This window comes from Apium graveolens, chromosome 2, assembly GCF_009905375.1.
Source record: "Apium graveolens cultivar Ventura chromosome 2, ASM990537v1, whole genome shotgun sequence".
NCBI classification, from domain to species: Eukaryota; Viridiplantae; Streptophyta; class Magnoliopsida; order Apiales; family Apiaceae; genus Apium; species Apium graveolens.
Genome location: NC_133648.1, coordinates 78,264,860 through 78,289,396, shown reverse-complemented (window position 1 = coordinate 78,289,396; position 24,537 = coordinate 78,264,860). Strand labels below are relative to the sequence as shown.

The window sequence follows — 24,537 nt, the reverse complement described above, 5'->3', positions numbered from 1 at the left end:
GAGTGGAATGAAGTTGCATTAAAAACTATAAAAAAGGAGAAGGTTCATAAATTAATATCGGACAGGAAGATGGACAATTATTATGAGATACTTTTTTTTGCAAAAAAGACTACGAAGAGAGTATTTCGTAATGGTTCATATTTTGTAATATAAAACACGCACAAATTTCAAATTTAACTAAAAATCCTGTCTCGAACACTTGGACCTTTTTTTCATCAAATAGTTTATATATACGTATATTTATAAATTCATGAAAACACCCACAACAAGTATCGGAGACCAATGACTAGGTTGTTGGACCGGTTAAAGATCACGTCCAATTTTTTCGATAATCAACAACATACTGGATCACGAGGAAGACACGTTAACATAATATAACATTTTTGTATTTTTTACACATTTATTTTAAAACTCATACACTCTCGTAAAACCTTTATACTCTCGTCTCCATTTAATCTACATAAAATAGGTTGATTTATTTTATATCTGAGATAAATTGTAAAGATAAACCCTCAAATTTTTCTGTTTACACGATAATTCAAAATATTTGGTCAATATCACGATTTTAATATTTGGTGTCACATGTGAAAACACGAGATTAATTATGAGAGTTTCACAATGACAAATAGTAATGAAAAATGTGGTCAATGATCCTCCATCCAGGACCACATTTGCATAAAAAAATCGAATCTGAAAAGTCCGTTCGATATGATTCATATAAAATTTGAAAAAAAAATTCATGCGAAAAAAGTCGGGTCCGATCCCATCCGACCTGTATACCTCAACAGGTCACATATTTTTTATAAAAAATCGACCCGAGCCGATCCGGTTAAAGTCCGAATCTAAATCTGTTCTGGAAAAGAGCGCAGCCCTATCCGGATAAAATTCGGCCCGACCCAATTAGACCTCAAAAAACTCAAAATTTATGGTAATTTGTAATAAATATCTATATAAAATTTTGAAAAAATTAAGTCTTGTTGAAATTTATTTTATAATTAAATAAAATTTTGATTAAACGTTCAAAATTTCAAATCAAACTCTTTAAAAAACCAATATTTACACATGTTTTATTTATACGTGAATACTTTTTATTAATATTAAGATTAAATTATCGAGACATAAATTTCAAATTCTAATCTATTTTAGCCCGCAAGGGTTGACTCAGTTGGTTAAAGAGAGGAAAACTAACCTCTTGGTGGGATTCGAATTTATGATTATGTCTCCTGAGTCAGAACCTGTCGCTTAAATGCGGTTTACCTTGGTTCATGTGGTTTGCAGACTATTACGTGAACCCGTAGGGTTTACCCAGTGCGCACCCAAAGGGTAGCGGCTGCGGATTACCTACGCAAAAAAAAAAAAAAATTAATCTATTTTATGATATAATATAAATAATTTGTTTTAAAATCCAGACAAAAGTGTGCACGTATATAAAAAAGACCAAACTTGCAAATATAATTAAAAAAAGAGAAGAAAAATGTATATTATTATCGGAGGTGATAAACGGGCCTAGAACGAAATCCGGGGCGACCTATTACTAATTTAGAAAGAGCCCCACCTGATTTCAAAAAATTAAGATTTGTTAAAGTTTGATCCGAATCTAATTTTTGTGTATCTCTGATTTGTCCAAACAACCAGTAATCCCATCTCGGAATCTGGAAACTGAGTTTGATGAGACAGACAGTTGATCTCATCCCCTACGCTGGAGGAACGAATAATAAAGAAAAATCTAAAAAAAAGCGAAGAAGTTGAAAAGGAGCTGTACGTGAAAGCCAATAAAACGAAGACCGATGCCTTGAAGCTCAAAGTCATTAAGCCCCAAAGGAAGGAGTTTGAAGAAACAAGATGAACTTAAAAGTTCTTGAAAGGAGAAACGAGCCCACAATTTTTAATTGAATATTATTAAATTTTAAATAACTTGTCAAAATTTAGATTAAATATTTTTAATTTTTTCTTTTAACATTAATTAGATGCCCCGTAATACTTTGTACAAAGAATGAAAGAAGAATGAGAACCAGAACTTTACTTTGTACAAGGAAGTTATCGTGTTTTATATATTTATATTTCCTCCTCGGGAGTCACATGTATGGCTTGTCCACTTGTACTACTATCAATTCTCGCCTAATATAAAGTAGACTAATTCAATTTAGAATATTAAATAATTTATTTCCTTAACTGCCCCCCCCCATGTGTCTGTTTCATCTTCTAAACGGACTTTTGTGTTATTTTTTCTGATTAACGGTGGAGAATAAACCAATAAAAAAACAAATATATATAGCGGTGCCCTATCTTAACACTTGTTATTGGATGGTCCCATAATTAATCTATTTTTGAAAATCGGAACTATTTGATTTCGGCTAAGGCATGAATTTTAAATTTATCGAACAATCCTTAAAAAATGAGATGATTTCTCAACGATTTATTGTAAATCGGTTAAATTAAACAAATTCCTTCAACCATTTTTAGGCAATTTTTTTAAAAAATGGGTCGATTTCCCTAACCTTGTGGTACCCCATTTGTAAGAGCAACTCCAATAGAGTGCCAACATATTCCTTAAAAATATTATTATAAAAATGAATCCTAATGTTTTAGGATATTTTATTATATATAAACTCCAACAACATTCTTTACAAGTGTATCATAATAATATTTTATTAATATATTCAAACTCTAGTTATGCATTTGATATGGAGAAAGAGAGATAATTGAATTTTTTATCATTAAAATGAACGTAAGAATTCATTAGTGGTTACTTATAAATAAGGCATGAGGGGAAGATCCTAATTTTTTAAGAAAGTATTAGGATGCTGTTGGAGCTCTATTTTTTATAATATTCCCTAAATTTGAGTTTATAATCTTAAATAACTAACTTGTTGGAGCTGTTATAAGAAATTATTTTTTTTAATGCTAAATTCCCACATAAATGATAAAACACGCAGAGACAAAGTACAAACCCGAGAGAGACCACTGTCTTAAACACTTTGAAATTTCATTGCATCAAATGTTCTGTATTCTTACATATATAAATTCAGACACACACACGAAGGAAGATTAACAGTTGCAGTTATAGATACATATATATATATATAGATGCTGGGTCGGGTTGCATATATATATAAATCTAAGTACACCAACAAGTAACAACTGATTAATCGAGAGAGAGAGATTGAGAGAGGGAGAGATGTCTGGAGGGGAAGGAGAGAATGAAGGGACATTAGAGTATACACCCACGTGGGTTGTGGCCGCCGTTTGTACTGTCATCGTTGGTATCTCTCTCGCCGTTGAAAGGCTACTTCATTATACTGGAAAGGTTTTATATATATATTACACCCCTTCCTTTCTCTCCGTGTCTTTCTTTTTTACTTTTCTTGATTATTTTCTAGTCATTTTTGTACTGTATGTTTTCTCGGTTAATGGTAATCAGTGGGAATTATGTATTATTTTTGCTGATTTTGGTGTGTGCCCATTTTGGTTTGTGTAGTATTTGAAAAAGAAGAACCAGAAGCCCCTCTTTGAAGCACTTCAGAAAATTAAAGAAGGTTACCTTTTCATTTTTACATTTATATGTACATATTTTGTGTGTGTTTGTGTGTTTATTTTCCAATATATTACATTTTTAAGTATGTGGGAAGAACTAGAAGCTAGTCAAGCCACAATTCGAACTATTGTCTACTTTTCAAATTGGCCAAGAGGGTGTGGGGACTTGTCATTAGGCTATTGACAAGGCCTCAATAGTCGAGTTTGTTGATTGTTAGAGGCTACATCCACCAGTTCTTACTAAATTATATGGTGTAAGAAAATGTTCTTTTAGTGTTTAGTATTCTGAAGTAATTATGACTACCTCTGCTGATGAATTTAAGGTTGTTTGCAGAATTGATGCTGTTGGGGTTTATCTCACTACTTCTTACTGTATTCCAAGGCACTATCGTCAAAATTTGTGTGTCAGAAAGTTTAACAGAACACCTCCTTCCCTGCCCATTATCTGGTAAACCTGGTGAAGAGAATGCCTTTCATTCCCAGCCAGAAACAACTTCTCATTTGCGCCACTTGCTCGAGGAAGCAGCAAAGGAAGGTTACTGTGCTGCAAAGGTAAGTGTTTTATTATTCCGTTATGTCCATCGATAAATTCCAATGTTGAACATCGGACATGTTTGTGCCATGAATTTATTGTTTCTCTTTTTATTTTTTCTCCCTTTTCCTGTCTACAGGGTAAAGTTCCATTGTTACCTCTTGAAGGTCTGCATCACCTGCATATCTTTATCTTTGTCCTGGCCATTGTACACGTCACTTTTTCTGTTCTGACTGTTGTATTTGGAGGTGCAAAGGTAGGTTTAAATGATACATTTTGACTTTTTTTTTCTGGAGGAATTTTGTTAAATGTAACTCCTATTTTGTATTTTCTTTATCATGATGAAGATTCGTCAATGGAAGGCTTGGGAGGATTCCATTGCACAAGAAAGTTTTGACACTGATAAAGGTAAATAACTGGAGCAAATGGTCTTCTAATCCTCGATTTTCTTCATTTATTTATTGAAAAGTTGATGAACTTTGCTGTATTTATTTGTATATACTGTTCTTGCTTTTCAATTAATTTAGACTGGTTTCAAATATTTGATACGGCTCCATTCAATTTTTTCCATTTGATGACAAAATATTTAATTTTTCTGAATTTCCATCTTTGCTTGCTGCTTTTAATCGTATATGTATTTTTTGCAGTTCTACGACCAAAGGTTACTCATGTCCATCAACATGCTTTTATCAGGGGACGTTTCCTGGGTATTGGTAAACGCTCGTTCTTCAAGGGTTGGCTGGTAAGCTTTTTCCTCTTCAGTTTACATCTGTGAGCCATTAGAAAATAATACTGTCAATCTCTATTCTGACTAATGTTGATATATTTAATTTTTTGAGGAGTGAGAATGTCCTTATCTCGTGAGTTTACTACAAGAGTCAACTAACTTCCTATCCTACCCTTCATCTTAGTATTGAATAGGTTAGCACTCTTTCTTTAAAACCGTAGGAAACAAGAGTACCAACACACAGTTTCAATTTCACCAGATGGGCAAAAATCTCTGCCATGATGATGATTTATTTACTGAAATCCTCAAGTAGATGAATCATCTACCAGAATCAGGACATGGTAGGAGGCTTACTATAATTTAGTAAATTACATGATCAAATTTGGAGACTGGTTTAATACAATCTTGATGAAAGTGTTTACAACCACTTCTGCTTGATGAAAGACATTTAGAATTTCTTTAAACTTTATTGTCTATAATTCTGCTAATTCAAATTATTTAATTTCACTATTCCTTTATTTATTCTCCATTATACTGCTGATTTCATTAAACTACATGAGTGCAAGGTCACAACTGAATACATTCCTTGTTAAATGTTTCAGCAATCATTTTTCAAGCAATTTTATGGATCTGTCACCAAAACAGATTATGTAGCACTTCGACTCGGTTTCATCACTGTAAGTATCCGAAAAGGGTGAATCCTATTCTTTTAATATTTTTAAAGAAGAAATTTAGTTTTCTGCGTGTGTAGCACTGGCACAGATGATAAAATTATTCAAGTGTTTAGTAGAATGTATTGTTGGAACAAGAGGTTTACTTTAAATAGTATCTTTAATGTTTGTGCACAATCCTGCCACAGTCACATTGCAAGGGAAACCCGAAATTTAATTTTCACAAATATATGATACGGGCACTGGAAGATGATTTCAAGAAAGTTGTAGGCATTAGGTGAGTAAAATTTTACTATTTTACTGGCGTGAAGCCTCGTTAAAATGTTTTCAACGTTAACTACTTGACCAGCAGCTATTTACCTGAATTTATCTGTTGCAGTTGGTACTTGTGGGTTTTTGTGGTCGTATTCTTATTGCTCAATGTTAATGGTATGCTTCTTGCTTCTACGCTTTTTGAAAGAATTTTGTTGCTGTTTAGATTTCTTCCCCTCCCTTCCAAATTAGTCATTGCACTTGACACTGGGAAATTATATCTGTTTTTGCCCTTCTACATGACTAGAACAAAATTAATAACATTTTATCTTGTTGACAGGCTGGCATACATATTTTTGGATCGCTTTTGTTCCATTTGTTGTAAGTGGTCCCAATAGAAACCTTATGTTCATATATTTTTATATCGATGCTAGCTGACTTAAAAATGCATCACTCTTTATTATATTGAAGAAACAGGTTTTCACTTTAACCTGAAGCTGTTATTGATGTGACCCTGTAATGATTGTGTTGTAACTGTACTTTAGTCAATCACCTCTCTACAAAACCATGTTATGAAAAAAATTCTTCCGAGTAGTTTATCAGTATCAACAATTAAGCAAATTTAATTTGAAATAATATCATCATATGGGTTATAGATTGTACGAGCTGCAGCTTATTGTTCAGTCATAAATTGTGCAACAGGAAGTCATAAATTAACTTGTTCATTACTTTTTTTGTTTGTGATTCTTTCAGCTACTACTTGCCGTGGGAACTAAGCTAGAGCACATAATCTCGCAGTTGGCTCATGAAGTTGCTGAGAAACATATAGCTATTGAGGGGGAGTTGGTAGTGCATCCATCAGATGATCATTTTTGGTTCAATCGGCCCAGGATTGTTCTTTTCTTAATACACTTCATACTCTTCCAGAATGCTTTTGAGATAGCATTTTTCTTCTGGATATGGGTAAGCTGATCTTTACAAGAGACACTTTATTAAGTTGTTTTCTTGAAATACTAAAGCTATACACTGTAAACACCTGTAGGTTCAATATGGCTTTACCTCCTGCATTATGGGACAAGTCAGATTTATAGTTCCAAGACTTGTTATAGGGTAAGTCATATGATCCTGTATATTAGTGGTCAAGAAGTAATGCATTGTGATACATGTTATCATATCAAATGCATTTATTTGCTTTTTCAATTATTGACTTTTTACAGATATATTTATACACAACTTTGTGTTTTTCTTGTCTTAGGGTATTCATTCAGGTACTCTGCAGTTATAGTACTCTGCCGCTTTATGCTTTAGTCACACAGGTAACTTAGCAGTCCTTGTTTATCATTCTGATTGCCTGATGTATGAAGAACATATATTTACCGCTTTTCTTTTTCATGTCGGCAATGAAGATGGGAACAAATTTCAAGAAGTCCATATTTGATGAGCATATACAAGTCGGGCTTGTTGGCTGGGCTCAAAAGGCAAAGAAGAAGAATTTGTTGAAAACGGCAGCTAACAGTGCTGGCCAGGAGAGTACAAGTAATAAGGGTCCTTCTGTGGGAATTCAACTCGCAAAAGTTGTGAGAAAACAATCTAATCCAGAGGAAAGTCAGCCCTCAAACAGTTCTCAACCCTCCAACAATGCTGAACCCTCAAACAATGTATAGATTGATTGGTTGAGTATAGCAGCCACTGCACCTGACATGAACTATTAAAAGACCAATGTACTTGAGATCTTGATTTTGCAGAGTTAATGGACAGTGTATCTCTGAGGAGAAGTTATAAATTAGTTATTTCACGTGGCTACATGCCAGATTTAAGTGTCATGTTTAGCAGATTGGTTAATATAACGTGGACTGAATTTTTGCGTTTCAGCAAGAAAGCTTTATCCCGGTTCAAATCAATAGTTTGGAAAATCGTTTTGTACAATTTTTGTGTGCATAGCTGGCAATTCGTTCGTTTAATGTATTTTTGTATCGTGTATTTTCGTGTTTCGTGTCATTAATGTCTAATCCCAACCCGAACCGTTAAGGATTCGTTTTGTTTCGTGTTCGTGTACCTTCATTTCATTTGGTGTACGTTTTGTGTCGTGTTTCGTGTAACTTAAAATTAATAATAAAAATAAAGATAAATAAAGTATATATTTAAATATTAAGTTTGCACGAGTTGAGTTTTAAGTCATAAGGCTCAAGTGCAGTCAAATCTTATAAATTTTAAATTTGAATCTATGTTAAATCTATTTTTTATAAATATTATATGTAAAATATTATTGTAAGATATATATATTTATATAATTTTGATAAATTTATGGAAACCTTTAACTATTTCATGTACTTTTGTTTCGTGTCGTGTACACAAGTATAAACCGAAAACTGACACTAAATTCATTCATATATTTTCATGTTCGTGTACCAAAAATGTCAAACCAAACCCGTTATTTTCGTGTCGTGTTATCGACTTATCGTGTCGTGTACGAAATTGTCGGCTCTAGTTAGGGGTGAGCAATGGGTCAGAACCGGATTGAACCTAAAGAACCGAGAACCGAAATAACAATATTTCAAGAACCGAACCGGAGATGTAAGACCGAATCGGAAGGTTCCATTCCGAACCGAAAGAACCGAAGTTATATTTTATTTTATATTTATTTATTTTGCATATTATTTTATATTCAAACTTTTTAAATTTTGACTATTTTTGATTATTTATTAAGAGTAACTTAGTAAAAAAAAGATTTTTATTAGTGATAAGATCATTTTAAATTCGATTACTTTCTAATATATAAGAAAAAGAAAAATATTTATAAAAATATTTGAAACTCCGTATATACTTAAAGAAACGAGTAATACAATAAAAATCATATTTTTCTTAAAATTTATCAAAATATTATAAATAAGAAAATATAATATGTAATATATATATATATATTTATATATATTTTTGTATTTATTCATTTATATAGGTTTCGGTGTTCTTACGGCTCTAGTATGTTAAGAACCAGACCAAACCGAGAACCGAAATTTCTTGGAAAAACAAGAACCGAACCGGACCCGAATTGTTGAAGAACCGAACTGAAACCGCAATTTTTGATCGGTTCGGTTCGGTTCTCGATTCTGAACCGGGAAATGCTCACTCCTAGCTCTAGTGCACGGGTTCTGTTAAATTGGCTAGCTTGGAAAATTGTTTTGTACTATTTTTGCGTGCACGGGGTTCAGTTAAATTGGCTCGCCTCAGTTAAACAAGTTTTTTTTTTCTTATAGCCCCATCAAATGTTATCTTCATACTAACCCTTTTTTTCATCCATTTGTGATAACTCCGGGTGGCGGGGCTGCTCATTCAACGCCGTGCCTGGATCCTTCGCCGTGGTGGTGGTGTAGTTGTGGTGGGGTTCCTACAAAGCAACACTGAAAGGGGGGTTTGGGTCCCGCGACGTCTCCGGTATGAGAGTAAGAACTCGCTTTTGGCAAAGATGAAGATAGATCGGAACAAAAGGTGGCTGTATGTGTATATGAGTGTGAGAGAGTGATTAACCTCAAAACCTTACCTTTTTGAGCTATGTATAGCCCATTGATAGAGTTTTGGGGTTGGTACATTTGAATCATAGTTGTTGATTTTAGGAGCGGAGGAAACCTGGATGGGATGGATGCCTTACACGTGTCAGAATAGAAGTGGTTGAGAAATGTTCTAAGGATCTCTTCTGGCACGTGCTCCGATTGTGCTCATGATTGATAAATGACAGTTGTTTCTATCACGCGTTTGGGGATGTGCCTCAAGTGTTGGGATTCTCCAAGATCATACTGTTAGGACTAGATTAGTCTCGACTGGTTGTGTACGTGACTGTTGTAGCTGTGTGCGAGTTAGGAGTCGGGACATGACATCTGTACTATACATTTGAATTTTGACTTGTGTGGCATGTTCTTGTTAAATCAAACATCATTCACTCTATCGGGTAAAAAAGATAAATTTGGGGCATGTATTGTTTTATTTTTATATGAAAGTAACATGAAACTAAAATTGAAGACGGACAGAATTGTTGTAAAATTTTGTAGGCAATGAAATATGATTTTGACAGAGAAAAATAAGAATAAATTGTGGTATATTATTTTCATAATAATAATAATATGGATGGAGAGATAGAAATTGGGTTTGTGGCCAAAATGGAGAACAAGAACATGGGGGGCCAACATAAATATAAATATTTTAGTAAATAAAAAAAAATAATAATATAGGAGGAGGAGGAGGGCTGAATTAAGTTGGAAAATGAGTGGCGAAGTAGTAGTGGAAACAAGTGTGTGGATGAGATAAATGAGAAAGCTGATGCAGCTGCTGGATGTTCTTTCTTCTTCACCAGTCACCACTGCCTCCTCTTCTTGCTTCATTTTCTTCCATCTTCACTGTTAAACTAAACCTTCTTAACTCTCCTCGTTTTACTTACATATTAATGTATTTTTCAGTCCTCGTAGCATAAGCCTTATAAAACTACAAAAGATAAGAATTGTTATCTGTTACCCTGTTTTCCGGTAAAATAGAATGGCAACAACCGGAAGGTGTAGTGCAGCAAGCAGTGTTATCTTCCCCTCCTCTTCCTGCTTGAGCTGTAAACCAAAATACGCGTCTTCCATTTCTATGGTACTTGCTCTTTCTGTGTGTGTGTGCATGCATTCACTAACATATGGAATTGTTGTATTTTCTTCTTGCTTTCGTTTCCCCTTGTTTTTTACACTTTGTGTTCCTGCGTCGCAGATGATGCTCAATACAATAGTCACTACCCACCGGAATATGGCTTGTTCTGCTCTGCAAGAATCATCAGCATCCACTGGTAACTTTGTGTTCTCTTCTCTTGCACCAAATTAGCTTATTATCATTTCATATTTTTTCAGATTACCTTTACATGTTATGCGAGGTTTAGGCATTTGAAGCGTCTAATTCTTTGGTCTGATATATAAAATTCTCTTTTGGTTACATAAGTTGCTACTACTCAAGTAAAGGAGAAAAAGGAGGCAAAGCCAAAGCCTCCGGCAAAAGCTCCAGCAAAGCCATTACCTCAAATGATGGAGGAAGATGTGATCCCTTCACTTCAATCAATTCTTCAAACTCAACATGACATCTCTCAAATAGACCTCTCTTTCGGGGACAACAGAGTTAGTTCTCAACTTTTATCACTTCCCTATTTGCAGTGTCGTCGTCTTCACTAGTATTATGCAGCTAGTTTGATTCCAATACTGGAGCAGAGTACTGACTCCCTTTTATTCGCATCAATATAGCTAGATGGTTCGTTCGTGAAAAATAACATTAGCTATTCATTCTGGGCATTCTTTCCTGACGGAGTTCTCACAGGTAAGCTTCCTGCAGGTACTCCCTCCGTTAATAAAGTTTTGTTTACTACAACATACCGACTGTCCTTATGTCATTCATACTTTTCCAGGACCAAAAGGGTTTTCTTTATCATCCTACGGGTCCCAAGTGAGCACACTTGAGCCGTTTCTCGTCGACGAGAAGAAGATCACAGCAAAACATGTAGTCTTCTGGGTTGAAAAGCGTCTGGCAGCTCAAGGAATTATTCCTGTTTGGCGTGAATAATTTGTTAAATCTGTAAATCAAGACAGAGCTTTATAACTTTCTGTTTCTTTGTTGATAACTTTATACCTTCTTCAAAATATGATGCACAACTGCACATTGCAAAATTAAAGATCCCTGATATCAGTGCTTTACATTAGCTCTAATGCCTCGCTTATTTGTTCGAAATGAAACCCACTTCATCTTAAACCAGCGAAATCACAACCGAGCTGTTCAATAAGAAAACATTTAACCATATAACAGCACAATTGCAACGGAACAGCCATGGTTGACTCAACATGTAACCGCTAATGTTGTACTTTCTTAATGTCATGCTACCCATTTGTTTACTGTAAAATAGTACTCTATTTTACTGACAGAGGTAGTAAAAAGTTCTCTACTACAACTTATACTGATTGAACATCAGTAAACTATATATATTTGTTACACAACATATAACTTGTGTAATGTTCTCATCATATTGGGAACATGAAACATACAACATATTCATCAATCAAGCTGTTTGAATACTAGAAGTTACAACAAGCAGGAACTTCAAGTACACCACGACTTATGATTGTCAGCTAGTTAGGTGTTAGAACTGCCATTTGCCTTCCACATTGCACGTTTGAGTTCGTTCAAGAAGTCCATCTGTGAGCCAAAAGGTCATATACTGGCAGGTTAAAATCACCTTTAAATATGGCATATACATATATATTCATACAGGAAACAACAGGTGAGGTTTAAAAATGTAGCCGTGTGCGCATCCAAGGAAGAGGAAAATAACTGCAGTTTACCTGATGAGGAAGTCTGAAATGACCCCATGCTGATGCACCGTTTCCTGAATACATTATTGGCCTTTCTGGAAAACAAAAAATAAGAGCAACAGATTAAAACTGTTGGTCGGTCACGAAAATAATTGAGCAGAAAGTATAGTTTCTGTTCAGTATTCTAACTCTTAGCTATGCTCGCAAGTCGCATGGGTCAAACTAGCCAAAAAAAAAGTCCCATTGATCCAAAAGACTTTAACGTTATTACTATTTGAAAACCAAGAGCCTGTTCCTACTTCATCGAGTCCTTTATATTAGACAAAAGCTATTGGTCGATCACACTTCTTCATCCATATTCCCAATATTTATACAAATAAAAAATAATCTCTCAAAAGGCTACGTTACTCGGACTCTTCATTTTACCTTCGAGTACCCGTGTCGGACACTCGACACTTGGACATAGACACTCGGACCCGGACACTTATATTAGGCCAAAAACATGTATATTTTTTTAAAAAATTCCAAGTCCGATACTTGGACACGTGTACATGTCGGGCACTTCTAGCCGAGTCCGAGTAACATAGTCAAAAGGCTAAATTTATTAGAGGACAACAATGATGATTAGAATATGTATTCTATTAGAACAGTGGCTTTATGGACAAAGATGCATTTAATTTAATATAGACGTCTTCAGCACCAACCAAAAAGTACCACAGTCAAGAAAGTAAAAACCATTTTCTTCATAATATATGTGCACACTGTATTGATGCAAAAGAGCCCATATTTCAATGACCTTTTGAGTTTTATTTGATAAAAAATGATTAAATAAATATTTAAGAGGTCAAAGTTAAAAACAAGGAAAACTACAAAGTACATTAAACTCACCGCTTGCATCTATTGACGGATTGTTGTATGCATCCATAGTAGCTGCCCAACCTGCGAGAATACATAAATGGAGTGATGAGAAAACGGTGGATAGCCCAGTACAGTAACATCCATGTTCTGCACCATACTAGAGCTCACACTAATTGGCAATGCAAATTGCATAACAGAATTTAGGAAATAACAATAAAACTATACAATTTTAGTTTAGAAAAATATGTCCAACTTCATATGGTAACAGACCCCTTCCCCTTCCCAGGCCCCAAAAATTTTACAGTATGTTTTCTATAAAAAAAAGTCCTTAATACAAGTTAATGGTCATTGATCAAAGTGAAAATTATGGATTCCCTATATATAGGAAGTTGATTTGTATCCATACACTAGCTGAAAAGTATAAAGACCTTCAGCATCCAAACACAAGAATGCCAAAAGATAAAACAAAAAGCACGTTAAGGCATGCCATAGACTAAATATTGTTTTAAGAAGCCAGCACTCCTCTATTAAGATATTCATACCATGACTGGAAGAAAGCACAGATAGCATATAAAAACTCTACTGAAGTTTCAACATTCAACTAATCTCGCAGACTTACGGTCATTCAAAAGCCGAAAAGCTTCACTTTCACAACATCCATGCAAAGATATCAACCTTGCAGGAGCATTTTCATTCACAGGAATGCTGCTGCTTGCATCTCTGCGATCCACAGAAGAATTTTTTTTTGATGCAGCAACCTGAGCCTTATCTCCTTCATTTGCATAGCTGTTGGCCCGCTCTAATTTTTCTGCACCAAAAGTGGAAAGCTTATTAAACAATAGGAATTAACTAATGGGTAAATGGCCAAGATGTAGCTGAATTCAGCTTTAACTTGCAGTTGGGTGTTCAAATAAAAAAAACTGCAAACAGATTAATGCCATTAAAAACTCTAACAGTATGGATGGAAAACTGATTTTTCCAGGTGATGTGTCAATTTTTGACCTATTGTTTCTTTCTTAAATCAATTTCTTGGATCTATTAAAATCATACATATACTTTCATCACAATAACAGAAACATGATTTCTACCTAGAATTCGTATCACACAAGCTTACCAAAACACAGAGATTCATATATAGTCATAGTCTACATCTAATACCAATATATATACGAACAACAATAATAGGACATGAAAAAGAGTTTCTCCAGTTCACCATAGAGAACTTCTCCATAGATTCACCTTCAAATTTCAACAATCAAATTTGATTGGCTTTTTGACAATCCATCTGTACGGATGTATTCTCTTGTCAATATTATATCGTATACAAAAATATATTTTATTTACAACAGTGTAGTATCATTAATATAATGATATTATTTTCTTTTATTTTTTCGACGATATGGATTTGTTATTTTATATATGTTCCACATTCAAGACTGCAAGTCACCATACTGAATGAAAATTTGTGAACTTGCTTATTTTTGTTTGATCTTCGAATCCTATATATAACACATACATATACTTATATCATATATAATGTTGGCAGAGACAAGTTTACCAATGTCTAGAAGGCCCTTTTTGATGTGTGTAAGCAGGTCAGGGCTAGAGGCCCCTAAAAAAATGTTAGGCTAAATTTGTATCAATCATACCCATCTTAGCAGTATCGTATTAAGTGAACTAAATTTGTATCAATCATACCCATCTTTAGTTGGAACTTATTATATTTTAAGATTGTATAGAAATGGGTTGATTACTAGGGCTGAAAACGAATCCGAGTAATCCGGATTCGAACCGGATCCGACTTGTCAAAAACCGAATCTTACCTGTATTTGTATAAAATTCGAACGAGTTCGAGTCATGTTTGACTATTCGAATACATTTCGAGTCGAATATTACCATATCACTATTTGTTCGGATTTTTATTCGAATACCCGGTCTAAATTCGGATACCCGGTTCAGGTTCGTTCGACCGGATTCGAATATATGTATGTATATAATATATAAGAGATAATATTCATTTATTCACCTAGCTGTAAATAGATAGTCAATCAAGGGATTTTGATTTTAAAAAAATCGATTATTAATATACAGATATCAATTATCTCAACAATCTTTTTAATTGACTCAATCTTAATCAAAATTAGAGGGATACAAATCACCCATATGCCATATCTCATCACCGCCACTGATACTTTCCATCAGATTAATCAATTAGCTTAAAAAATGAGCTCAAATATAAGAATCAAGGCAGTCGATTGTTCAATCGAATCAATCCCAAAGGTACAAGTTGTTAATTTATTTTTTCATTCAATATTACATGCCTATATAAAGATTATAATCCTAGTTTATTAATACATTCTACTTTGCTCTTCAGTTATACACAACCATTAAGATATTTCAAAAGCTTAGCTAATCATCCTGTTTAACATGAGTAGTGATTTTGTATCATCTCCGATTGAAAATGGTAATTATTGTTTATTTTATAGTTTATTTTTCTAATGTTAGCAGTTCGTATTGGTTTGTTTATGGCGATTGCATTTCTGATTTATGTATTTTAATGTTTATATGTAGGTACTGGTAACCAAAACCAGAATCATTCTGGTTTTCACACTCAGGAAGCTCCAATAGCCAATGAAGCAATTCGGAAAAGGGACATCGATCAATCCACTGGATCGGCATCTCTTGTTGTTCAAGATGTTGCAAAAAAAGTTAGAAAAAAGAGGCCAACCTCAAAGGTATGGCTTGATTTTACCAAAACTGTACTAGAAAATGGTGAAGTGAAAATTGAGTGCAATCATTGTAGTATGAATATGGCACATCAACCCAGTGGTTCAACTAGTCACCTAGCTAGACATTTAAATGTTTGCATGATAAGATTGGCTAAAATTTCTGGGACAAATCAGAAGGTGTTGTCTTTTCCTAGTGTTGATCCAGAGGGCAAGTTGAATAGTCTGACTTCTTTTAAATATGACAAAGAAAAAGTTAAGGAAATTTTGGCAAAAATGATAATTGTGCATGAGTACCCGTTTAGAATGGTTGAGCACCCTTTCTTTGTTATGTATTCAAAGAGCTTGAACCCTAGGTTTGAACCTATGTCAAGAGTTACAATTAGGGCCGATTGCCTAAAAATATATGCACTTGAAAAAAAGAAATTAACGGCTTTTTTTACTGGTATAAGAACAATTAGCCTTACATCTGATTTGTGGACTTCAAACCAAACCGTAGGCTACATGACAATCACTGCTCATTATGTTGATCCTGATTGGAAACTACAGAAAAGGGTAATTAACTTTTGTCATATTCCACCGCCTCATACTGGTCTTATGATCAGCGATGCAATTTTTTCATGCCTAAATGCTTGGGGGATTGAAAATAAAATATCAACTATTACTTTGGATAATGCATCTAGTAATGATTCTGCAGTTAGGCATTTGAAAGATTCGTTTGTATTTTGGTGGAAAGATTTTTCATGTTAGATGTTGTGCGCACGTACTTAATTTGATGGTACAGGATGGATTAGGCATGATAGGGGATGTAATTTCTAATGTCAGAGATAGTGTGAAGTATTTAAAAGATTCTCCGAGTAGGCTGCACAGGTTTTATGAAATAGCTAGGCAGTGCCAATTGTCTAATGTTAAGAAGCTTACGTTAGATGTCCCGACAAGATGGAATTCAACATATGCAATGCTCGATTCAGCTTTGTTATATAAAGATGTGTTTCCAAGGTATCATGACAGGGATCCTTTATTTCGTTCTATGCCTTCTGAAGATGATTGGGAAAAAACAATGAAAGTGATTCGTTTTTTAGAAGTCTTTCATGAGGCAACCCCTGTTTTTTCAGGTTATGAGCATCCTATCTCAAACATTTTTCTTCTAGAGATTTGGAAAATCAAAGAGTTGTTACTCTAAACTTGTGTTGATGATTCTGAATTTATGAGAAATATGGCTATGAAAATGAAGGTCAAGTTTGACAAGTACTGGTCAGAATGTAATTTGTTGATGGCTATTGTATCTGTGCTTGATCCGCGATACAATATGTATTTGATTCATTTCTGTTTCCCTAAAATATATTTGATTGATGCAGAAGCAAAAAGAAATGCTGATTTAGTTGTCAAGACCTTGCATGAATTGTATACTCACTATGCTGCAAATCATTGCAAAGGGCAGTCTAGTGGTTCTCTTCCGGCAACGAGTTGCGTTGCTTCTGCGGTGCAGCTCACCGGAGGTCTGAACATGACTAAAAGTATTGCAGAATTTAACTCATGAGCTCAAGGAATTGATCATGTATCTCCCTTAAAATTTGATCTGGATGTGTATCTTGAGGAGGGAAGATATATATGCTCTGCAGGGGAGTCATTTGATGCTCTGCAATGGTGGAAGAGTAATACTTTAAAATTTAGAGTGTTGTCGGAGATGGCTAAAGACATTCTTTCTGTTCCTATCACTACTGTCGCATCTGAATCTACATTTAGTGCAGGTGGTCGCGTACTGGATCAATACAGGAGTTCTTTGAAACCTAATACTGTTGAGGCCTTGATTTGCACTTCTGATTGGCTTAGAGCTGAATACAAAATCCTAGTACAATGGTATGATATCTGCACATTGAGCAGTCTCTAACTCATATACATATATACTTACTAATGCATTACATTATAATGGTGTGCCTATCGCAGTATGATGAAAAAGGTGACCTAACTGATTCATCCGGCTACTCCAGCTCCTCGTTGTTGGATTAAAATCGAAGAATGCAGGAGTCAAGAAATTTGAATTTCAGACTTTGATTTATATTAATTTTTCAGACCCTGGTTTTTATGTTCTTATTTGAGACCTACTTTCATATTTGGTTTGGTATACTGATGGTTTTATGGTACTTTATTTAAGACTTATGTTCTTATTTAAGACCTGCACATTATTTATGATGATTGGATTTTATGTTATTTTTTGGTACTGATAATTTTGGTGGTATTTTGTTTTGTTAATGTGTGTAGTTTTGGATAGCTCTGCTATTGTACTTTAATTTTTGTATTGTTAGAATTTGAATTTTCAATATATGTAATATAATAAGATGAGTTAGAGTTATGAGTGTTAAGTTGTCAGCCCCAGCATATTAGCTTTCTGTACCAGTGAAGTAGTAAAGGTCACACAGCTTCAACAAAACAGATTACAGCTTCGTTGATTGACTCAGATAAGTACTCTTCTTACTTTTATTGTCCTTCTTGTAATTCTTATCAATGTCCCATGTAAAGTAATATTAGGTTTATAACTTTTTTAGGTACAAGTTAACTACATTCTGGCTAAATAGCTTGTTGCACAGTTTAAGGAAAAGTGAGAGGGCATTGTGAGTATGCTTCTTCACCATTAAAATAGATTATGTTTTATCTTTTAGTTGATCTTTTTTTCTAAAAATAAAAATCTAATGCAATTATTCTTTTTCAGGTGATAGTCTATGGGATTTAAAATCGGGGAAGATCTGATGGTTGCATTCTTCAGACTACAAGTTAAAATAATTACAAGAACACAGGTCTCTAGCCTGGAGATGCTACCATTTGATTTTAATTTTCATCAACCAATTTTTGTGTAGGATTTATAACCATGTAAATGTAAATTTATTAATGAAATTTATTCAAATATAATTTAACATCATGTAAGCTTTTTAAATTTTGTAATTTATTGTTTGGGAATCAAGCTAGTATCAAAACGATCAAAAGTGATCGGATCCGAGCGAGTAGTTCGAATAGTTCGATACCTTTTCGAATCGAATCGAATCATAAACGAATATTATTAATCGAACTCGAGTCGAATATGATCAAAGTATTTGAAATTCTTTCGAATCTGAGCCGAATATAACCGAGTAGTTGAAAATTCGAGTAGAATCTGACCAGTTTTATACTCGAAGGTGTTCGACTCGGTTTCACCCCTATTGATTACTATAGGTAAGGGGCAGCATCTTCAAAGAGGCGTGCGCCTCTGGTCTTGAAGCGTGAAGCGCAAAAAAAACACACTTCAGTGAAATATAGCAAACAGAAATATAATTTGTGATTTTATGTAACTGAATCAGTTCAAGGCCCAACAGGTATATCCCAAAACAGAATTAAAACTTTAAGGCCCAAATAAAGTAAATATTCCAGCCAAAATCAGTGGTTGGTTGGAACTTGGAAGACTAGACGGGGAATCAGATGAATATGATGATCCTGATTCCTGTCTTTGACGATGATAGCTTAGCATGAACAAATGTTACATAAGCTTCTGGTTCCGGATAGCCTTTGTTAACTCTAGATCACAATTAAAATGAGCCCCAAGATCAACAGGAGTCAAAATCAACCTTAGGTCCAAGTTAAGGTAAGAGACGTTTGATAGAGGACAAAGTAGATTAGGAAGAACAAGAGTTTGAATTTGAAAGAATCCCTAAAAGATGTGAGAATGATTTGGATTAGGATTTCTAAATTAAAATGATGAATGGATTTTTTGCCACTAGCATTGTTGAAAGCTGGAACTTAGCTATGAACTTTTTTGAACCTTGATGTTAGTTTTTAAAATTGTTTTTACCATGGAAATGTGATTGAATATTTTATGAAGTACAAATTATGCTATTTTTGCCCTAGAAGTGTGGTTTAATACATTAATAAGTAATTAAGTATAGATAATGTTATAAACCTAAATAAATCTATATATAAACCTAAATGATATATTCTAGAAAACATTGTAACATGTGTGCCTGGAATTAAAGAAGCTCACTCGATGGAGGTTTGAGCCTCGATGTGCGTAGCGCATTTGACAACACTGGTTGGAACTCTAGGTCTTCAAAGCTTATGGCCCACCAAAGGTGAAGAACAATAGAGACGGAGTGTTTCAACTGATTCTCGACTGAATTATCTGCAGAGAAATTCACTGTCGAGAAAATTGGGTTAAGAAAGAAAGGATAGGGTTGGGGGGAGGGCGATTTTGGGCAGATGACTTTGTTACCGTTAACGGCAGCAGAAGTTTTTTTGAAACTGAATTACGAAAGTGCATTTTTTAAACATATTTAGCTATTCAAATGGCAAGTTTTTTGAGTTTGATTACCCAATTGCACGTTGAGGTCGAGTTCAAATATGTTTATTGATTTAACGATTATCTAATTTATGTAATAGCTAAAATGCAATATTCATGTTTATCGAGGTCGAGTTCAATTATGTTTTGAACTAATTGAAGTCTAATGTTTTCGAAAGCTTATCACACACCACATCACACCACAACCTAGATATAAGCACACCAACAACTGCTTTTCTTTATCTTGGTTGTGGAGATGTGTTAATTTGATTCTAACTTCACTCAGCTCTAAACAAATGTAACACGATAGGTAAACAGAGCAATCAAAATCACGAAAACCTCCACCAAGCAAAATGAATATCTAAACAAATATCGTATCAAGATTAAGAGACTCTATACAATCACCAACTCGAAACAAACTTAACAAATACAAGACATATTTGATATATAAAAGCATGATAGAAAACTATTCAATTATGTGTAATCACAGTATATACATATATAATTAAAAAGTGTTTGTTTGTTACCTCCTCCTCCGCCAGATTTTCGCCTACCTAAACGGTTCCTGCAAATCAAAATCACACTTCTAAATCAATCAATCAATCCGTAACTAAACACACGGAGACAGAGAGAGGGAGAGAGAGAGAGAGAGAGGGGGAGAGAGAGAGGGAGGGAGAGAGAGAGAGGGAGAGAGAGAGAGGGGGGGAGAGAGGGAGGGAGAGAGAGACCTTTGATTAGGAGGAGCATAGCGCTTGACATTTGATGAATCGCCGGTAGGCTTCTCCAGCATTTCTTCCTCTCTCCTCTCTCCTCTCCCTAACCACCACCGCCGCCGCCGCCACGAGACGGTGTATATAGTCGCTAAATATACAGTCACGGCTTCCCTAGATTTTGACCCAGCTAGCTACGAGAGTTGATGACAATAAAAAGAACCAAACAAATACAGAGGGCGTCGTACTCATATTTCAACTCAAATTTATTTTAAATGTACTTTCGGTATTGGTTTTTTTTTCCACTATAATTCCATTTATATAAATTTCTTCAAAAAATTAAGAAATAATGTTTTTTTTAATAATTAGATCCTGTGATAAATTTTTAAGAATAAGTATTTTATGTTATTTGGTCTAAAAAAGTGATATTTATCCTTTTCCTCAATCTTGCAAATACAAATGCTAAAAAAATGCTAAAAAAATGCTAAAAAAATACAATCTATGATCCAATTAAATTTTATCTAATTTAAAATTTTGAACTGATTATCTTTAAATAGGAAGAAGTTTGAATTTTGATTTGGACTCCAGGTAGACATAACCGATACTTGATCAAAGACTCAAAATTTGATGTAAATAATATAGTATATGTTATATATAATATATATAAGAGAGATTGAGAGATAACTAGATAATAATAAAAGAGATAATAATGAAAGAGGTCATCTTGTTAGAGCACATGCACCGGGGTTATAATAAAGTTGATTCATCAACTTTATTGATGGTGTTTTGAATAAAATGTATGCAGCGGTTTAAGTTTTGCTCCATCAAATTTTGATGGCCCATCAGTTTATTAGGCTGGGCATTGATTTCTGATGGAGTAGGCAATGGCAGTTAATTACTGGGACCCACTGATTGTGAGATTTTTTTAACTCATGTCTTGCTACTCTTATTGCTAGTAACGGCTATTTAGCTTTTAACGGCTATAAATTATTTCAACGTTCATTTTTTTTGCCTATAAATAGCTATCTTAAACATTCATTTGCAACATCAATATTTTTATCCTCATATTTTCCTATAAATTTTGTGATTTATTTATATTTATAATTAAGAAAATGGGTTCTAATTGGCTTCCCTCCGAAGAACTGCAATTATGTGTTTCTTGGATTCGACAATCTATCGATCCAATTACCGGAAGATATTCAAACAAGAATAATTTGTGGGGGCGAATTCATGAAGATTATGTATAAAATTGGTGTGGCACTCCCGAGAATCCTCATGCTGAACCTCGTTCAAAAATTGCACTTGACTCGCATTGGGCACCACTGAAAAGATTGCTAAAAAAATGCATTATGCCAAGAATCAAGCTAGTAGATATAGTGCAAGCGGGACCAATTTGATAGATGAGGTAAAATTTTTAATATATTTTTTAATATATTTTATATTTTTTGTGTGCTAAATTAATATCCAAAAATTATTATTTTTTCAGATAACTCAAGCTCAAGCACTATATTTCAAGGAAATGAATAAAACATTCGACAAATGGGATTGTTATGAAGCAGTTGCAGCACATCCTCAATTTGTAGACGTTCCCACTAGTTCTCCTCCGTTTCAACGAAACTTTCCAACACAAATGGAATCACCAATCAATCTGAATAGCGACGATTGCGTTGATGAAGAAGGTTTCATTACTCCAGATTCTAATCGAGAAACGGAAAGTCCTTCTGGTCCTGTTCGACCGATGGGAGTAAAGGCGTCCAAACAAGTAAAAAAGAAAGGAAAACAAGGTATGACTAAAAAAGAAGAGATGTCTTTATCTATTTTTAATAATATGCAAAATAACCAGAAACAGATGGTGGAGGCGAACATCAAAAGAGATGAGGAAACCCTTCAAATGTCGAGAGAGATTTTAGAACTTGAGAAACAAAAGGAAGCAAGACAGGAAAAACTTGATGCACTAGAGGAACGAAAAGAAGCACGGTTGGCAAAACACGAAGCTATTGAAGAATTAAGGGAGCAAACGAAGATCATGACAATGGATACTAGTCAAATGACTCCTAATACAAAAAGTGGTTTAAAAGAAAGAAGGCGGAGATCATGGAGCAAGTGAATGAGACTACTAGTGATGGTTCTTATGTTCCTCGCTTTGACAATGATTATTATGATTAGATATAACTATGTAGTTTGTTTTTTAATTCAACTATGTACTTTGTTTTTCAATTCGACTATGTAATTTGTTTTAAAAAAATTCTATGTTCAGTGTTTTGAAATTCAATAAAAAGAAATTTATTTCAATGCTCAAGTCGTACATATCAACAAATAACAACTCGACATATATAACTAGTGACTGGCTTCTATTTTCCAGTTGTGTTCTACCAAATCATTTTGAAGCATTGTATGGATATAAGTCGATTCTAAGTTCTCAATACGATCCCAAAATGCTTGTTGATTTCTTCCATCCCTTTGTACTGGTGAAAAAGGAATTCAAACTCCATTACAATCTACCGGCCCGTCATAAACCTGTGACGCTGTTGGATTCATTAGATCTTCTTCTACCGTTTCTACAAATTCTTCTTCCACAAATTCATCCTCAACTATCATGTTATGCAATATGATGCAAGTCATCATGATGCTTCTAAGTGTTGAACGCTTGTGCATTCGAGCACCATGACGAAGAATAGCCCATCGAGATTGTAAGATACCAAAACATCTCTCAACATCTTTACGATACGCCTCTTGCTTCTTAGCAAACAATTTTTGTGATTGAGTGGTAAGGTTTGATATAGTTTTTACAAATGTTGAATATCTATGATAGATTTCATCAGCAAGATAATAAGCGTTGTTGTATCTTTTGCCATTGACGTGAAACACTACCGTTGGACTATCTCCTCCGATGACCTTATCAAACACGGGAGACTGACCAAGAACGTTTATATCATTTTGAGCTCCAGGCACACCGAAAAGAGCGTGCCACACCCAAGTGTCATAGGAAGCGACTGCCTCTAAAATGATAGTAGGGCGTCCTTTCTGACCACTATAAGCTCCTCCCCACCCGCTTGGACGATTCTTCCACTCCCAGTGCATACAATCGATACTTCCAATCATACCTGGAAATCCCCTTTGTTCCCCCTTGTTAAAAGCCTTCGTAAATCTGCTGGTGTCGGAGCACGAAGGTACTCTTCACCAAAGAGCCCTTTCACTTGTTGACAAAATGTTTTCATACACTCAAGTGTGGTTGATTCTCCCATTCGACATATTTCGGCACACTGATTAGCCGCTGCACCATAAGCTAGTATTCGTAGTGCAGCAGTCATTTTTTGTTTTGGTAACAACCTCAATAATCTAATTGCATCTATTTTTTGATGCCAATAGGAATCTTGAGTACAAAAAGCGGTCATGATGTGATTGAAAACATGTGGCCGCATTCGATACCTCCGACGAAAATCATGCTCATTGAATATTGGACGATCAACGAAATAATCTGCCATGAGATTTTTTCCTCTTGATAGCCTTTCTCTAGGATGATTAGAAGATTTTCCAGGTCTTGAGCCTCTCCCTTGTGGTTCATCTGGGGTATCGATGAACTCCTTCATCATCGCCGCTTCGGTCACCATGGTATTCATAATTTCAGACTCTTCTTGTCTGTATTTTTGTCTCTGACTCAATAATCTTTTTAATGAATTCATATTGCAAAGATTGTATTGATTTTGAGATGACTATAATATGAAGATCATAATATTATTTATAGACAATTTTCTATCTATAAATCTAGATCATGACACGTGTCATAATGTGATTCAACGAAAATCTTATCAAAAATTTAAATTTATCCACTATCTTATCAAAAATCTGAAATTATCCAGCAATGTATTATTGGATACTATTTGTGGGACCATTAAATAATTGAGAT

At 34.5% G+C, this 24,537-nt stretch overlaps 5 protein-coding genes across 7 annotated transcripts; 2 read left to right on the top strand and 3 right to left on the bottom strand.

The window, feature by feature from the left end:
• Positions 1 to 2,927: 2,927 nt before the first annotated feature.
• LOC141707557 (MLO-like protein 1) lies at positions 2,928 to 7,539 on the top strand. 2 transcript variants are annotated; one of them, XM_074510774.1, is made up of 14 exons: positions 2,928 to 3,307; positions 3,479 to 3,536; positions 3,869 to 4,086; positions 4,206 to 4,322; positions 4,414 to 4,474; positions 4,714 to 4,808; positions 5,396 to 5,470; positions 5,653 to 5,741; positions 5,844 to 5,893; positions 6,057 to 6,097; positions 6,470 to 6,679; positions 6,759 to 6,826; positions 6,972 to 7,032; positions 7,123 to 7,539. In XM_074510774.1, the coding sequence occupies exons 1-14, from the start codon at positions 3,179 to 3,181 to the stop codon at positions 7,378 to 7,380; spliced, it is 1,530 nt and encodes a 509-aa protein (XP_074366875.1). In that variant the 5' UTR covers positions 2,928 to 3,178; the 3' UTR covers positions 7,381 to 7,539. The 2 variants fall into 2 exon arrangements, with proteins under 2 accessions (XP_074366875.1, XP_074366876.1); XM_074510775.1 differs by lacking the exons at positions 2,928 to 3,307; positions 3,479 to 3,536 and adding an exon at positions 3,605 to 3,788.
• A 2,413-nt stretch (positions 7,540 to 9,952) lies between these two features.
• On the top strand, positions 9,953 to 11,426 carry LOC141707556 (uncharacterized). The gene is made up of 5 exons (XM_074510773.1): positions 9,953 to 10,339; positions 10,454 to 10,529; positions 10,679 to 10,851; positions 10,975 to 11,047; positions 11,136 to 11,426. Exons 1-5 carry the CDS (start codon positions 10,241 to 10,243, stop codon positions 11,288 to 11,290), a joined length of 576 nt encoding a protein of 191 aa, XP_074366874.1. The 5' UTR covers positions 9,953 to 10,240; the 3' UTR covers positions 11,291 to 11,426.
• Positions 11,427 to 11,649: 223 nt separating this feature from the next.
• On the bottom strand, positions 11,650 to 20,873 carry LOC141707555 (uncharacterized). 2 transcript variants are annotated; one of them, XM_074510771.1, is made up of 7 exons: positions 20,649 to 20,873; positions 20,448 to 20,485; positions 19,627 to 19,779; positions 13,511 to 13,699; positions 12,922 to 12,972; positions 12,064 to 12,128; positions 11,650 to 11,917 (listed from the first exon to the last, which is right to left on the bottom strand). In XM_074510771.1, exons 1-7 carry the CDS (start codon positions 20,708 to 20,710, stop codon positions 11,855 to 11,857), a joined length of 621 nt encoding a protein of 206 aa, XP_074366872.1. In that variant the 5' UTR covers positions 20,711 to 20,873; the 3' UTR covers positions 11,650 to 11,854. The 2 variants fall into 2 exon arrangements, with proteins under 2 accessions (XP_074366872.1, XP_074366873.1); XM_074510772.1 differs by lacking the exon at positions 19,627 to 19,779 and having other exon boundaries at positions 20,649 to 20,866.
• Positions 20,874 to 23,111: 2,238 nt separating this feature from the next.
• Positions 23,112 to 23,732, bottom strand: LOC141690911 (uncharacterized). Its single transcript, XM_074495670.1, has one exon. The coding sequence runs from the start codon at positions 23,730 to 23,732 to the stop codon at positions 23,112 to 23,114; it is 621 nt and encodes a 206-aa protein (XP_074351771.1).
• LOC141690907 (uncharacterized) lies at positions 23,729 to 24,241 on the bottom strand. The gene has a single exon (XM_074495664.1). The coding sequence runs from the start codon at positions 24,239 to 24,241 to the stop codon at positions 23,729 to 23,731; it is 513 nt and encodes a 170-aa protein (XP_074351765.1).
• Positions 24,242 to 24,537: the final 296 nt, after the last annotated feature.

Excerpts from the sequence above, each read along its gene's own strand:
- LOC141707557 (XM_074510774.1), top strand. The coding sequence starts at position 3,179 with ATGTCTGGAGGGGAAGGAGAGAATGAAGGGACATTAGAGTATACACCC. Across the intron at positions 3,308-3,478 it reads TACTTCATTATACTGGAAAG|TATTTGAAAAAGAAGAACCA; the intron begins GTTTTATATATA and ends TGGTTTGTGTAG. Across the intron at positions 3,537-3,868 it reads ACTTCAGAAAATTAAAGAAG|AATTGATGCTGTTGGGGTTT; the intron begins GTTACCTTTTCA and ends GGTTGTTTGCAG.
- LOC141707556 (XM_074510773.1), top strand. The coding sequence starts at position 10,241 with ATGGCAACAACCGGAAGGTGTAGTGCAGCAAGCAGTGTTATCTTCCCC. Across the intron at positions 10,530-10,678 it reads AGAATCATCAGCATCCACTG|TTGCTACTACTCAAGTAAAG; the intron begins GTAACTTTGTGT and ends TGGTTACATAAG. Across the intron at positions 11,048-11,135 it reads TCCTGACGGAGTTCTCACAG|GACCAAAAGGGTTTTCTTTA; the intron begins GTAAGCTTCCTG and ends ATACTTTTCCAG.
- LOC141707555 (XM_074510771.1), bottom strand. The coding sequence starts at position 20,710 with ATGCTGGAGAAGCCTACCGGCGATTCATCAAATGTCAAGCGCTATGCT. Across the intron at positions 19,780-20,447 it reads AAAATCTGGCGGAGGAGGAG|TGAATTTCTCTGCAGATAAT; the intron begins GTAACAAACAAA and ends TTTTCTCGACAG. Across the intron at positions 13,700-19,626 it reads GAGGCTCAAACCTCCATCGA|AAAAATTAGAGCGGGCCAAC; the intron begins GTGAGCTTCTTT and ends CTTTTGGTGCAG.
- LOC141690911 (XM_074495670.1), bottom strand. The coding sequence starts at position 23,732 with ATGATTGGAAGTATCGATTGTATGCACTGGGAGTGGAAGAATCGTCCA.
- LOC141690907 (XM_074495664.1), bottom strand. The coding sequence starts at position 24,241 with ATGGTGACCGAAGCGGCGATGATGAAGGAGTTCATCGATACCCCAGAT.